This window comes from Bufo gargarizans, chromosome 7 (assembly GCF_014858855.1).
Source record: "Bufo gargarizans isolate SCDJY-AF-19 chromosome 7, ASM1485885v1, whole genome shotgun sequence".
Taxonomy (NCBI): domain Eukaryota; kingdom Metazoa; phylum Chordata; class Amphibia; order Anura; family Bufonidae; genus Bufo; species Bufo gargarizans.
This window is the reverse complement of record NC_058086.1, coordinates 67220308-67236945: the sequence shown is the minus strand read 5'-3', so window position 1 is coordinate 67236945 and position 16638 is coordinate 67220308. Positions and strand designations below refer to the sequence as shown.

General features: G+C 46.1%; 1 protein-coding gene across 1 annotated transcript in view; it reads right to left on the bottom strand.

Moving 5' to 3' along the window:
• The window catches only part of BICD2 (BICD cargo adaptor 2), a 108705-nt gene that overhangs the window by 17481 nt on the left and 74586 nt on the right, over positions 1–16638 (bottom strand). Inside the window, 2 exon segments of the mRNA XM_044300501.1 lie at positions 1736–2176; positions 3603–3755. Of these exon segments, the coding sequence (XP_044156436.1) occupies positions 1736–2176; positions 3603–3755 (594 nt within the window).

Here is a 16638-nt window from a genome sequence, read left to right as displayed (position 1 = left end):
TTTACCAAAACTGGTGTAAAGGAAAACTGATATATGTTTTGATATATTTCCCCCAATGTGTAGATATGTGGTACTAGACCAGGTAACACATTAAAGGGGTTGTCCAAGTTATATTTATTGATGACCTATCCTCAGGGTAGGTCATCAATATCAGATCGGCTGGGGTCCGACACCCGGCACCCCCGCCGATCAGCTGTTTGAAGAGAAGGCGCGCGCCGTGCCAGCGCTGCCTCCTCTTCATTGTTTACCTGCTCGCCGTTGCATCTGCAGTGGTTAGCAGGTGTAATTACACTCAAGCCGTCCCATTCATTTCAATGGGACGGATCGCTCCTATGCAAGAAGCGTATGGGAACGATCCGTCCCATTGAAATGAATGGGACGGTTAGGTGTAATTACACCTGCTCACCACTGCAGATGCAACGGCGAGATGCTAAACAGTGAAGAGGAGGCAGCGCTGGCACGGCACGCGCCTTCAAACAGCTGATCGGCGGGGGTGCCGGGTGTCGGACCCCAGCCGATCTGATATTGATGACTTATCCTGAGGATAGGTCATCAATAAATATAACTTGGACAACCCCTTTAATGGAGTTTAAAAGATATCTAGACTTTTATATGATGCAAAAGCAAGTCAGACCAGCAGCTCCAAAAAGGGAGGGGTTCAGGTGAAAGCTACCTTGGTTGCAATATAAAAGCAAACAAGGAGTAAAAGTATCAGCACACTGCTTAATGCACAAAGACTCACTGAAAACACAAATAAAGGTAAATTGCATTACTGCTTTATGAAAATCAGAAGCTTTTTGCGTTGGGCCCATCTACCAGTGACAAGGTGGCTTCCAACAGACGGGATGTACACTAAATGACCTTTACATGGCCATTCCCCTATACTGAAAAAGGGAAACTGTCCATTGCCCACCAATGATTTTAATACCAGGGAGGGCGCACTGCCCACCAATGCAAACATTGTAGAAACATTCCGGGCACCCAACCTCTGACAGGGAGCTGCCGTAGGCGAAATCAACCCCTCTTTACAAGACTAACGCAAGCCAGCCACCTCCCTGCATAAGGAAGTGTGGCGGTGTATTGAAATATGGTTTTCATTTAAAATTATTTTTTGTATCAGAACAAGTAGATTGTCATGAGGGACGAAGTAGATCGAGCCCCCGCTTTAGTCCTTCGACAAGTATTTTTTATTTTCACACCCCTGCCAACAAACCCTTATATGGATAGATTGATGTAAAAAAATATAAAATGTTAAAGTGCTTGTCTCATCTCGCAGTTACTAAGGTGAGATGAGACACAGTCCCGACCATCAGCTGGCCAGGAAATAGCAGAACGCTCTGGTGCTCACTCTTATAGTAGCCCCCACTGCGGCGCATGAGAGCTACAGAAACAGCGTAGCACAACAAGCCATGATGTTTCCCTAAGCTGTGCTATGCTTTTTTCGTAGCTCTTATGCACCGCAATGGGGGGCTACTAAAAGAGCAAGCGCCAGAGTGCTCTGTGGTTCCCCGCCCGGCTGGTGGTCGGGACTGTGTCTCATCTTGCCATAGTAACGGTGAGATGAGACAACCCCTTTAATTTATGGCTTGAAAAAATGCTGTGTTCAAACTAGGCCTTGTCTGGGTTAAAGTGACCCTAATGTATGTATATCTTCATTTTTGATCCCCGCTGGTAAAAGTGGTTGATATGAGCGACTGTGGGTTCAGCACTACAGAAGTGGTAATACAGCACATACCTGCATCAGTTGTTGCTTCAGTTTCTGTATTTCAGAGATGTTGAGCTCACTTAGTAGGTCTGAGACCAGACTTGGTGCTGGATCATTCTTCTTGGGGGTGGACGCTTTGTTATCAGCATTCATCTTGATGACTCCATTATGCTCGAAACCATTCATAACATCGTCGTTGTTGGGCTCTGTGATTTCATCACTGAACTTCAATCCATCAAGGGATAAGTTTAGGTGGTTGCTGTACATTGAGTCATTGATGTTCATGTAATGGGACAGCTCCTTGCGTAGGTTGTTCTTCTGTTCACGTTCAGTCTTCAAGGTCTCCAGCGCTTCCTCCAATTGCCTCTCTGAAATCTCTTTCAATCGGATGGCATCTTCAAGCTGGCTATTCAGAAACTCTGTCTCTTCCTCCAGTCTTTTGATTTCATGTTTAAGACCCTCAAATTCCACCTGGAGGACACCATAAAAGAAACTATCAGAAACCTCTGAACGATTTATACTGCAATACAACTATTATAATAAATGAGCAATGAAATGTCATAGTATCAACTTACTCATCCTACTTGTAACCGTCCAAAATTGATTGGGAGTGGGTTTACCCATGACCATAAGGGTGTATTCACAAGGCCGTGTCAGTTTTGCGTACCGTAAACCGCGGATTTCGCAAAACATGGACACATGGACTCATTGCGTTGTCAATGAGTCCACACCGCGATGCAGGGTGCACACATCTGGATACCCATTTTGCGGATCTATGGACACGGCCGTGTGAATACACCCTAATGGTGTTGTCCCACTCTTCAGAATGCATTAGTGACATGAGCTATGCCCAGCATAGCTCTCAACCCTTTAGGGATGGCATATGTCCATTTCCAAGCAGCTTCAGCATAATAACAGCTGGTCACTGGAACCTCCAACTGTGGGACCCCTATAACAGTTTATGAACCCACAGCCTGAGGTGAAGTTGTCCAACCCTGCAACGTAATTTCCCATACAAGTCCTCTCAAGTTAGCAGAAAATTGTTGCTTCTACTCGGCTTCCAGCATCTGAAGTTGTCCGTACTTGCTGTAATTTTATAACCTTTAAATCTATTTCTCAGAAGATCTTAAAAGAAAACACCTACAGTCTGAAGGTCTATAGCAAACTCATATACTGGCTGATCAAAAAAACTAAAATGTGGGTTATTAAAAAAAAAACTATCCAAGTTAAAGTTTGACTATTAAAGGCAATGACACTTGCTCATAATATTAAATCACATCATTACTTTGCTGTCACGTGATATAATCAACCACTGGCTCAGGCCTACATGCCTGCGAACACACATTTGCCATTACAAGATGGCCACCAGTCCCTAATGCTGCAGCCGGCAACAGAAGGTAAGTACACATTTTTTGGTCTCAAATGACACATGAAAAAAGATGGGGAGTTGAGTTTACTGATGAAAAAAACATTTTCTTCATGCACATAGAGAACCCAGGAAGGTGTAAAGTAATAATTTATAGTCCTCTCACCGATCTCCTGCCACTCCCATTCCAACATTTCCCAGTTCACTGCTTGATCTCTACTGTGGTGACATACAGGAAATGACTGCTCAGCCAGGGATTGGCTGCAGGTGGCTGCCTCCGCTGGTGATTGGCTGAGCCTTAATTTCCTGTGAGTCAAGGGGGAGCAGGAAGTGGAGACCGGCAGTGGATTGAGAAGTGGTAGAATTGAAGTGGCAAGGGATCGGTAAGGGGAACTTGAAAGTCTAAAACGTTACTATTTGCCAAAAAGTATCCAAAAGCCGATCAATATTCTGACATATAAAAATATCACAATTCCACATGCCGGTAAATGCCCTATCAAATACCAGAGAAATTAAATAATTCATAATTACCTGATTTTGCTTAAGTACTGAAACCTGCTTCTGCAGAGAGATGTTCTCCTCCTCCAGCTCGGTGTAGTCTTGGAGTAATCTGGCTTCTCGGAATTTGTACTCCTTGATGTCATCGCGCAGACGAGCTCTTTGGGCCTCCACATTCTGATTCAGCTGAAACAACGTAAAGTACGGTTGCTTAAAAATGGATCCAACGTCTAAGTAAATACACATAATGCAGATATGACTAGGTGAGGAGGCACTGTAGGAACATCTAGTGGAAAGGTCGCATTGTACTGCAGAACAATAAATCTTAGGCATTATAACCGGCACAGACATTTCTTGTACCAGGAACAGTCTACTAAAACTGCACGTGATCAATCATCACCTGATGGCGCCGGTCATCTCAGTCAGAAGCAGAATGTTCTACATCCGAGCACTACAGGGTATTATTAATGGTAAAATTAAAGAGGACATTTACTTTTAATAAACAAAAGCCAAAAGAGAAAGTACCCCCGAGTGCAATATATATGGACTGCATATCTTTTTTTGGTGACTTGCAATAGATGTGAATTGGGACTCAAGCAGACATGCAACATGGCTAAGATTATGCAACTTAAAGAGTCACTATACTTTCACACAATTTCATCTCATTAAACAGAGCATGGTGTAACTAGAAAATTTATAAATCACTTAATTTAAAAAATCTGCCTGCATCCACCTGAAGAAGCTGTAAAGGCATGGCCACTAGGGGTCTCACTTCCACCTAACGCAGTCCACTGTTGTCAGGCAAGATCCATTCCTGGTAACAGAGACTCAGAAGATGGCTGACAGGAAGTGGCGCGTGTCAGAGCTAGCTGAGATATTAAGCCTGGTAAAACAACTGCTTCTACACTGCTTCTGAACATCACATGAGTGTCCTGCTTTTTTGCAAGTGTGATTTATCCCTCCTTATCAGTTTTCTGAGCTCCCTAGAAGAAAACAAACATAGTGGGAAGTAAGAAAAGTGAGGTCACTGCATACAGTACTGACAGAAGGGAGATGCTCCCTGCTTCTGAGAGAAATGCATCTAAGCTGCGCAGCTGAAACAGGGAATAATAATATGGCTGAAAGACACTTTTGGGAAGCCCGAACATAACTGTTCCTTGTACAAAGAAGCACAACCCTTATGCAAACTTATTTTTTTAAACTCAGGTACGCTTTAAAGATCCACTCCAACAAAAAATGTTACCCACTGGTCTGTTAGCAGGCTGCTGGATGTAAAAAAATAAAAATTGTCGTGTCGGCAGACTGCTCACTGATTTATTTGTGAAGTGTGACCTCCATTTCTGTCCTTCGCTGTATCCAATGACCAGCACCCCCATACACATTAGAAATCTATGACCGATGGCAAACTTCTGTCTGACAAAAAAATGTGATCGGCAGGGTTAGAGCGAACATGGTTGTGTGAATGAGACAATCAATTGAGAAAGGCTGGACGGGACGAAACGCGTTCTGAACATTTATAAGCTGGAATAAAGAACACACCTTGCTGAAATTACTTTCAGATTGAGTCATACCGTAAAATACCACTGTGTAAAGTGAAATGCAACAAAAAAAAAACATGGGGCATTCCTTTACTCAATGTGCCCTTTGTATATTAATTAGGATGTGGATGGGAATGAAGGCGCAAGAATGGATTACAGGTCGCTATGTATCTAGAAGATTAGCAGAGTGCATACACAGGCTCTCATTATTAGCTCAGCTCTTGAGAGACAGTTACATTCCTTCCTGATCGCCACAGAAACAGGGAAAATCTGAAGAAACTTCATTCAACCCACAGAATAGGGGATAACTACGCACCCACTAAGGAATGGAGGAAGGGGCACGCTGTACCCTGTAGTCAAACCAAACAGAGCGGGTCTAGTCTACGTTTATTTCATATGATGTAGAGGTCTTGTAGTCTAATGATCCATATAGAAAATAGTAGACCACGTATTCATATACCACGAATATGTAAAAGACAAATGCAAAATCTACAATAACAGTCACACAAGACACCCGTTTTCTCAGGCCAGCGCTATGGAGGGCTGCTAGTCCGTAAATGGGGTAACCATAGTCCCTCATAACAAGGGACAAGGATGTTACAAACTGCCTTGGTTTCTGAACACCCCTCCCGCGAGCCAGAAGTTCAGCGATAGAGCAGTCAGATGAGCCACCATTCACAGGCTCCTGTCAAAATGAACAGAAAAGCTCATTGGCTTCTGGCATTCACAGCACAGAAATCTAAAATTCTGAAAAAATGTGGCGATACAAATTATTATCATAATTTTTTTACAAGATTTCAAAGGTAGAAACCAGTTTTGGGTTTTGCAAGTCATAAATTGCACCCCTCCTCAATGGATCTGTAGGCAGCAGTCTAAAATATATGTAAAGGTAGGCTGATGGCTCCAAAATGTAATAAAAGTGAGTTAGTCACAGCGACAAAACGAGAAATACCATGACTAAGCCTGAGGCAGGGCTTGTAAAGGTCACAGATACAATACTTCATCATTGTTTAAGTCTTCTCAAGCCGTATTCGACAGAAGTCACCTGCCTGAATGCTAAATGTTACATCCACCGGAGCATCCTAACCCCCGACAGCCAGCGCAGCATCCGAACCCCCGACAGCCAGCGCAGCATCCTAACCCCCGACAGCCAGCGCAGCATCCTAACCCCCGACAGCCAGCGCAGCATCCTAACCCCCGACAGCCAGCGCAGCATCCTAACCCCCGACAGCCAGCGCAGCATCCTAACCCCCGACAGCCAGCGCAGCATCCTAACCCCCGACAGCCAGCGCAGCATCCTAACCCCCGACAGCCAGCGCAGCATCCTAACCCCCGACAGCCAGCGCAGCATCCTAACCCCCGACAGCCAGCGCAGCATCCTAACCCCCGACAGCCAGCGCAGCATCCTAACCCCCGACAGCCAGCGCAGCATCCTAACCCCCGACAGCCAGCGCAGCATCCTAACCCCCGACAGCCAGCGCAGCATCCTAACCCCCGACATGCCAGCGCAGCATCCTAACCCCCGACATCCACCGCAGCATCTAACCCCCGACAGCCACCGCAGCATCCTAACCCCCGATAGCCACCGCAGCATCCTAACCCCCGACAGCCACCGCAGCATCCTAACCCCCCGACAGCCACCGCAGCCATCCTAACCCCCGACATCCACCGCAGCATCCTAAACCCCCGACAGCCACCGCAGCATCCTAACCACCCGACAGCCACCGCAGCATCCTAACCCCCGACAGCCACCGCAGCATCCTAACCCCCGACAGCCACCGCAGCATCCTAACCCCCGACAGCCACCGCAGCATCCTAAACCCCCGACAGCCCACCGCCGCATCCTAAACCCCCGACAGCCACCGAAGCATTCCTAACCCCCCGACATCCACCGCAGCATCCTAACCCCCGACAGCCACCGCAGCATCCTACCCCAGACATCCACCGCAGCATCCTAACCCCCGACAGCCACCGCAGCATCCTAACCCCCGACAGCCACCGCAGCATCCTAACCCCCGACAGCCACCGCAGCATCCTAACCCCCGACAGCCACCGCAGCATCCTAACCCCCGACAGCCACCGCAGCATCCTAACCCCCGACAGCCACCGCAGCATCCTAACCCCCGACAGCCACCGCAGCATCCTAACCCCCGACAGCCACCGCAGCATCCGAACCCCCGACAGCCACCGCAGCATCCGAACCCCCGACATCCACCGCAGCATCCTAACCCCCGACATCCACCGCAGCATCCGAACCCCCGACATCCACCGCAGCATCCGAACCCCCGACATCCACCGCAGCATCCGAACCCCCGACATCCGTCAGAGCATCCTAGCCTCCGACATCCACCTGAATCCACTAGAAAGAATACAGAAAACACGGTTCTTAGGGTACCTGCACATGATGTGGATTAAGTGCAGTTTTTCTGTGTGGATTTTCAGGTGTAAAGTGAATGAGATTTGCAAAATCTTGTGTACACTTCGCGTATTTTATACATGTGAAAACTGACCTACCTTGCAGATTTTAAAATCTGCAGCGTGTCAACAGATTATGCACCGTCTGTAGAGGGGTTTCCCCATAGGGTTCAAAAGGGCTGTTAATAAACAGAAAATCTGCACCAAAAACACGCATTCATTTTTAAGCAGTTTTGATGCGGATTTTCTGCATACGAATCTGCGATACTGTGCAGCTAGCCCAAATGGCACTCTTCTGGCATGTACTGGAGAAATAAAATCCTAGATGCATTTGGTATATGCACCTAGAGCCTTCCCAGGGCATAGGTCAAATGTAGTTCACAAATGAAGTGTGAACACCTTCTAAAGGGTACTTTCACACTTGCAGCAGAGGATTCCGGCAGACAGTTCAGTCGCCGGAACTGCCTGCCGGATGCATTTGTGAGATGGATCCGGATGCGAATCCGTCTCACAAATGCATTGCAATACCGGATCTGTCTTTCCGGTTGTCATCTGTAAAAACGGATCCGGATGCGCAGACCTAACCGGATCCATTTTGCCAGAACACTTGGGGCCTTAATGGATCCGGCATTAATGCATTTCAAATGGAAATGAATGCCGGATACGGCGTTCCGGCAAGTGATCAGGATTTTTGGCCGGAGAGAAAACTGCAGCATGCGGCGGTATGTTCTCCGGCCAAAAAACATAAGAGGGACTGAACTGATGCATCCTGAACGGATTGCTCTCTATTCAAAATGCATTAGGATAACACTGATCAGTTTTTTCCCGGTATTGAGCCCCTGTGACGGAACTCAGCGCCGGAAAACACTAGTGTGAAAGTACCCCAAAGGTGTTAAAACACATTAAAGTCGGCCGAACCCACTGAATTTAGACTACCAACTATATGATGTGTAACTCTTCCCCAACAGATGATGTTGAAGGGGAGGGGGGGTCAGAATGTTCAATACAACATGCCCAATTTCCTTGTTCTCAGAGGAGATGCCTGGCAGCGGCTTACTCCCCTCTCCCCATGTGTATTGGGGGAAGGTATTCAGCTGACATCTATTGAAGGTGTGTGGATACCGTAAAGGGTCGTCTCACTTCAGCAAATAGCATTTCTCATGTGGACAAAGTTATTACAAGGCACTTACTAATGTATTGTTATTATCCATATTGCCTCCTTTGCTGGCTTGATTCCTTTTTTTTTTTATGACATTATACACTGCTCGTTTCCATGATTACGACCACCCTGCAATCCATCAGCGGTGGCCGCGCTTGCACGCTATAGGAAAAAGCACCAGCCTATGTGCACTTCTACGGTCCCGGCCACCAGAGAGGCTGGCACTTTTTCCTATAGTGTGCAAGCACGACCACTGCTGCTGGATTGCAGGGTGGTCGTAACCATGGAAACGAGCGGTGTATAATGTAATGGAAAAATTAATCCAGGCAAGAGAAGGCAACATGGACAATCACAATAGTGCCTTGTATTAACTTTCTGCACGCGATAAATGCCACTTGCTGAAGTGACACAACCCCTTTAAGGCTCTGATTATGAACTAAACTTCCACCACATACTTCGTTTAAAAAAACTAAAACTCTGCCTGCATCTTTTATTGAAAAATGACGTTTTGTATTGTGAGAACAGACTCTACAGATAACAGTGAGCTGTAATACTAGACATGTTGCAGCCATATTAACTCTGAACATCCCCTTTAAGGAAACAACTTCTACCTTAAAAAGTTAGCTAAGCCACAAAGGCTACTTTAGGATGAAAGTCCCTCAGTCTATTACACGGCTGTCCACTAGGTGTCAGCATTACATGTCGCGAGCCCGGTGACTGGCAGTGCGCTGCCATTCCTCATGTAGCTGTCATCCAGGAGAATAATACCCAGGCATGAATAAAGGGAGGCTGTGTGATTACAGATTAACCCGCAACAGGTGTATTATCAGAAAAATAAATCAGCACAATATCTAAAAGCTAAGTCAATAACGTGAATGCTACGACAGGAAGACTTTATTTCCTCTTTTTGCTATGCAGTACATACAGTATATGAGAGGAACTGTCTATGTAGTGGTCAGGTACAGAATACGGCCATTCAGCTCATGACACTGCAGGTCAGGGCAGGGCACACATCAGAAAAAGTGTATATAAGTAAATAGAAATTACAATGGAGGGACAGACCGTTTATTTTACATAAGTCCGGCTACTTTTACTTTAGCGTTTTTGTGGATCCTTCATGGATCTGCAAAAACGCTTCCGTTACCATACCACAACCGCATGCATCCGTCATGAACGGATCCGGTTGTATAAGGCTACTTTCACACTCGCGTTTTGTGCGGATCAGTCATGGACGGATCCGTTCAGATAATACAACCGACTGCATCTGTTCTGAACTGATCCGTTTGCATCATCTTTAACATAGCCATGACGGATCCGTCTTGAACATCATTGAAAGTCAACTGGAGGACGGATCCGTTTTCTATTGTGCCAGGTGTCCGTTTGGCTCAGTTTCATCAGACGGACACCAAAGCGCTGCAAGCATCATTTTGGTGTCCGTCTCCAAAGCGGAATGGAGACTAAACTGATGCAAACTGAGCGGATCCTTTTCCATTCAGAATGCATTAGAATGCAAACTGATCCGTTTTGGACCGCTTGTGAGAGCCCTGAACGGATCTCACAAACGGAAAGCCAAAACGCCAGTGTGAACGTAGCCTTATGTCTTCTATAGCCATGACAGATCCGTCTTGAACACCATTCAAAGTCAATGGGGGACGGATCCATTTTCTATTGTGTCAGCCTGTTTCTTAAATGAGTTTTCCAGACCTTTTTTTTTTTCTTTTATGGCCAATCCTTAGAATTGGCCATCAATATCTGATTGGCGGAGGGTCAGACACTCTGCAACCCCACCGATCAGATGTTCTGCAGTAGCCCTGGTGCTAGATCGACAGCTCCGTCCATTACACACGATGGACTGCTCCAGCGCCAGAGCCCCGCGGGCCGCCGATCAGATATTGATTACCTACATATTACATATTCCACAGCACTGTACAGATTGCCGACATTCGCATCAGTTCCAGTATCCCATGTGGGCCCTTCCGTGGGCTTCTGGGTCTGTGCAGCCACGCCACACCACAAAAAGATAGTACAAGTCCTACCTTTGGTCCCATTTTGTTGATCGCGATGTGACTAAATTAAAGTTAATGGGTCTAAGGCTTTATGTACATGACCGTTGTTTGGGTCCGCATCCAAGATGCAAAAAACGAGGCCGCAAAACCTGCTGTCCGCATCCGTTCCGTGGCTCCACAAAATCAGACAACAACAACAAAAAAAAAAAACATGTCCCAGTTTGCGGACAAGAATAGGCATTTCTATAATCGGCCACCTGTTCTGGGCGGCATCCGCAATTTGCGGAGCACAAAACACAGCACAGTCGTGTACATGAGGCCTAACACAGCGATGTGGGGTGCACCCGGCCGATGCCTGTGTTTTGCAGATCCACCATGTGCGGTCTGCAAAGTGGACACGGCCGTGTCAATAGGGCCTTTAACTTTGTTATCTCAAGAGATTCTCAACACACTTACCTAATCGGGGTGATTTTTGGAGTGTGGGAGGAAAGCTCCCGGTGTAAACCCAGAGAACATACTCTAACCAGATACTGTCCTTGGTTGGATTCGAACCCAGGATCCCTGAAAAAGCCTGGACAGGCTGGGTTTGCCAGTGCGGGGGGGGAGACTGCTGGTCAGTACAGGTACAACCACTTGAAGGTTAATAATTTGGGGGTTGGCACATTATGATGGTAAATATATGACCCATATTTCAAGAGCCATACACGGTCCAATAAAAGCTCGTCGCTCCTCCACTTTTTCCTTGCACTATTTTTGACCGTCCGAAATGCGTTTGTTTTTAGTCATGTATAAACAGCAGTGCAGAAAGTTGCAGCTTTTGCTTCATGACATGATTTAGCCTTTGTACCCAGCGTACCTGTTCTATATCATACAGCGTCCAACGCGGGACATCTAAGGGCCTGAAATCCCAGGGTTACAAGTCCAAGACAATGACCGTGACTCACTGTCTGATTGCCCAATGTGCCCCGTAATCTGAAGACAAAAGAAGCAGACATTGCCCTGAAAGTGATTTCCATCCAGCCATGGCTTGGTCTGACAAGTAATCCACACGACGACAAAGGGGTCATTCTCTCTTGGGAAGTGTGGCAGTAAATATAGGCGACAGATGCCAGCTTATTACACCCAGCACTAATGAGGGAACGCTCACGCACATAGAGATGATGGATGGGCAGAGCTTCGCTGCAGAGGGCGGCAGGCAAAATGGAACAATGCTTCTACTGTAGCTGAAATGATATGCAGCTGAATATTCAGCAGGGACATACTGTAGGCCATTTAGGTGGCCAGACAGGAGATAGAATGGCCCTAGGGGGTTGACTAGAATAAAAAAAAAAAAAAAAAAAAAAAAAAAGGGGTCTGTAGCCCCCCCCCCCCCCCCCACCAAAAATAGCACCACTCTTCACCTTAGCTTGTGCCTGGCATTGCAGATCCATTCACAGATTAATTACTGCATGAGGATCATTAAAGGGGTTGTCCAAGATAATTAAAAAACTTAGACAAGCCCCCTCCCCAATGGCCATTCTGGGCACTGTTCTCCTGCTTCTGTACAAGTGGTGATGTGCTGGTACACGGCACTTGACCACTGCAGCCAATCGCTGTCCTCTGCAGGTCTACGGTACGTCACCACTGCCCCGCTCTACCTGGCTGCAGCAGTCAAGTGCCATATGTCAGGGCTGTAGTTTGTAAACATGCAGAAGAACCAGAGCAGCGTACGCAGGATCATTGCTGGAGAACGGGCCATACATTTTTTATTTTGTTGCTTTCATCTTGACTATTTGACTGACGACGATGCTCGTCTGTCCAGTTTTCGTCAGGGGGCCCTAGTACAAGATAGTGAGTCGGTGCTGTGAAAGCGATAGCTCAACTTTGATATAGGTCTTTGTCAGTTTTCTGTCCGTGAAAAGTACAAAACTGTTCTCCAATGACAATGTCCACTGTGCACCAGTTTTTGTTCGGTGTGGATGTTTTTTTACCACTCCTCATGTCAACCATTCTTTACATGAAAAAAACTAAACAAAAAACTGGAAGGTGGCCCATTTGCACTAAACTGCTAGGTCAAAAAGGGGAATTACAGAGCAACTCCTAGCAATGGTCTGTGAAAAACGAACCAAAAATGAAAGGTAGTCATGTGTGCTGTCCATGATGTTCACAGATCCATAGATTTAAATGGGCGCTTTTGGTCCAGAAAACGCACCAAAGTCCTGCATACTTTCGTTTTTAGGCAGACAAACAGTACGCAGAAAGAAACGAATGTCTGAATACACCCACTGAATTCAACAGATCCATGCGCTGGAGAACATGGACAGCGTCAGCATACGTCTGTAATTCACTGATGTGTTAATAAGGCCTACGAGTCCTCTTCTAGTTTAGCATGAAGCTTCTGGTCTCAGATGTTTGGAAGCAAATTTGCGTTTTCAGTCTGGATAGAAGGCTGCGGGCCTGTCTCTGTCAGGAGGCGTCTTCTACAAGGTACACCTTTCTGAATGCTGGAATCATTTCAGCTTGGCTGGAAGGGATCCAAGTAATTTGCTCATTGTAGACAATTCGAAGAAGGAAACAACAAAAGGAAACGTTCACGGTGCTAGCCGAACAGCCAGCAAAGGGACAGTATGGCTATGGTACGAATATCCAATGGTATGTAAGGTCACCAGTTGTAAATTACACATACAGAGGCTCCTCTAACTTTAGGTGAAAGTCAATGTCAATCTCTAGAGGATAGCTCACTGGTTCTCGCTTCAATCAGTGTCAGTGTGTAATTACTTTTCAGTCAATACGCCTCTAACTATTGACCAGATGACTGCAGCACTCCAACAGCGATGGTCAATCATTTAGGTCTCATTATACCGGCCATATCTGACTTATAGCCTTACTAAACCAAGCTGCAGAGCTCTCAAGCCCGGGACAATGATGTCAAATTTTTTATTTTCTGAGGGTTCCTGTGTACATAAGGTGACTACTGATTACATCTTTGAAGAAGAATATGATCACATTATGACAAGTCCAACAGGACACCCCTTCAGGCCCCCCATACACATTAGTGTATTGTCGGTCGACCCTGCTAAGAACAGTGGGTTGGGACAACAATTTAATGTGCATGGGGAGCTCCAGACACTCCTCCGAAGGATGGGGTGAAATTAATATTTTCCCCAATCCTTTTATTGCCACCAGATGTGCCTGGCAATGACTTTCTCCACTCTCACCATTAAATACAGATACATGTTTGGCCTAACATGTATGCAGGAGTTGTGAGGGAGTCGAAAGAGATAGCTGTTGGCCAAACGATCGGGGGCCTTTAAGGAGTCTCTATAGATTAGTAAAGAAAAACAAAGGCTCAGACCACTGCCATGGTTTTAAAGCCCTGATCCCGTGGCCACTTTTTGGGACCAATAGGAGGGAAGGAGCAACATTTGTCTCTACATGTCTTGTCCACAGCCTTGGATGGGCTATGTATACATGTCTGGTGATGAAGGCTGCTCTATGGACTCATACAAGGACCACCATTTATTGATTCCAAACAGGGCTGAGGAGCTGAGGAGTCAGTGTTATCTTAGAATCTCCACACTGGTGTCGTCGGACTCAGGGACTGGCCCACCAGAACACCAGAGAAGTCTCTGAAGCCATGGTGGGCTCCAAAGGTCCAGGAGGAAACCCCCATTTGGTGCTCCCCTTGGAGCCAATTACTTGGCACAAGTGTATATTCCTGTGATTCAAATCATATTAGACTTTATTGATGATATAGGGGTTTGGCCATGAGAATAATTTCCTCTGATGGTCCAAGGAGCCCCAGTCTGACATTGGGCTTACTGACGACACAGCACTTTGAATACACAGCAACCTGTATAGAGAATACAAACAGGTCCTTGGACCCCTGCAACTGTAACCCAATATTATCAACGTGCAATGGCACTTCTGCACGGTATCTAAATTTTAGGACCATAATACTTTATGTCAGGATGCCACATTTAATGATTTCCTGCTGGGAGGGAAGAGACAGATGACAACAGCTGACAGAAGCTGATGAGATACTTTCATATCAAATAATCTGCAGTTGGTGTCAGGAAATCTCCAAATTTGGCATTTTGCCACAAGTATCATTTCCTTAAATACCTAGTGGGGGCGCCACTGCTCACAGAATATTGATATTTTGGGCTATGATTGCAAGATTAGTTGTCTGTTTATCCCCCACAAGGTAGGCTGTGCACCTAGAATCACTTCCATGGTGTGACGGTCTGCGTCATCAACCTAATATTACGGACATTGTAGGAATCGCCTAGTCCAGCTCGGTTATATCAGAATCAGCAACGACGGGGCTAAACTCAATTTACTGAAGCACACATCCCCCAACACCACCACTTCGGCATGCCGCCTGTTGCCCATCATTTGCTCTTGGTAGCTTAGCAAGGACATGTGTGCTTGTAAAGCAGTTGCTCCGACAGACGGGAAAAGCATGCTGACAAATGAGGATGAGAAATCCTCCGAAACAAGTTTAATCACAGCACAAGACAAGAGTTAAAAAATAAAAATCCACACCCCTAGGTGTAACCCAATATGTACCTCAGGCTGCTGATTCACTTATGGTAATAAAATAATTGCAAAGCATAGACAAAGCCAAAAACAACTCGGAGAACATGGAGATGGTGAAAAGCTAATCAAAAACACACGCACGCTAACTATAACCCAAACCACGTGCACCACTCAGCATGGAGGCAAAAAAAGCTAAAATATTGCTGTCTGTGGTGCTCGAGGAAAGAAGGTGGCTGTGAAACGCGTCGTGTAACGCTGGACTGCCTTAGTAGTTGACGTGTTGTTTGTCCAACAGGGAAAATGAACTTGTAGATGTGAGACATTTTCACGATGGTTCCTCCCTGTTGGTCGGAGTCGAGGAGAAGTACAGCTCGATGATTCACACAATGAAATTATCACAGACTAAAGTTTTCAACTTTAGACTGTGACATCATCCTCATGCAACTGCAGCCGCCAAATTCCAGCGCTTGGCTGCCAGGCGGTGAAAAAAGGCTCATGCAGAGGCGTCATCTGTAAAGGTCTTTATACACGGACTTATGTTTTAGGCAGTTATCGGGAACGAATCAAACCAAGCTTTTGCTCGTTCATAAGGTGAACGGTGGCACCTTTTAGACCAAATAACAGGAATGGGGGTTTCTACAAACTCATTTCCCCTTAGCCAACCTGATTATTGGTCTATTTAAAAGCAGCATAACTCCTGGATCCTAATGCAAAATCAGTAAGAGAGCTTTCTATGGGACACTATTCTATAGAATACTAGATAAAGGATCCATGATTTTCTGGAATTAAATCTGCATCAGCCTATACAGAAGTATAAGAGCCGACTCCTCCAATACTGCCATACAAAATCTCTAAGCGTTTCCAGAGCCGGCTGTGGAACGCCCCCCCCCTCACTGACGGATCTCCTCCATTCCACAGCAGCACATGTTCTGAGCCTCAGAGGAGGCAGCTGGGTGTTTCACAAAATGATAGGACAACTCAGTTTTTCCATCAATGTTTCTCATACATGAGCAGGAAAGAGTTGTTTTTCTTGCCCTGTGACCTCGAACCACTGCCTGGGGATGACGGAAACAGCTTCTTGAGCCGTATAATGCTGTGCAAAGGAAGAAATCTTCTAGGAAACGTGGATTATATGTGTGCAATCTCCTGGGTGAATGTCAGGCGATTTGTAAGTCTAGGCATAGATGACAGGCTTGGACAAACTGTTTGCTGCAATCGTTTTACATTGGCGTCTGTAAAACACTAGACTTTAAAGGGCATCTGTCAGCAGTTTTGTACCTATGACACTGGCTGACCTGATACATGTGCGCTTGGCAGCTGAAGGCATCTGTGTTGGTCCCATGTTCATATGTGCCTGCATTGCTGAGAAAAATGATGTCCTAATGTATGCAAATGATCCTCTAGGAGCAACGGGGGCGTTGCAGTTACAC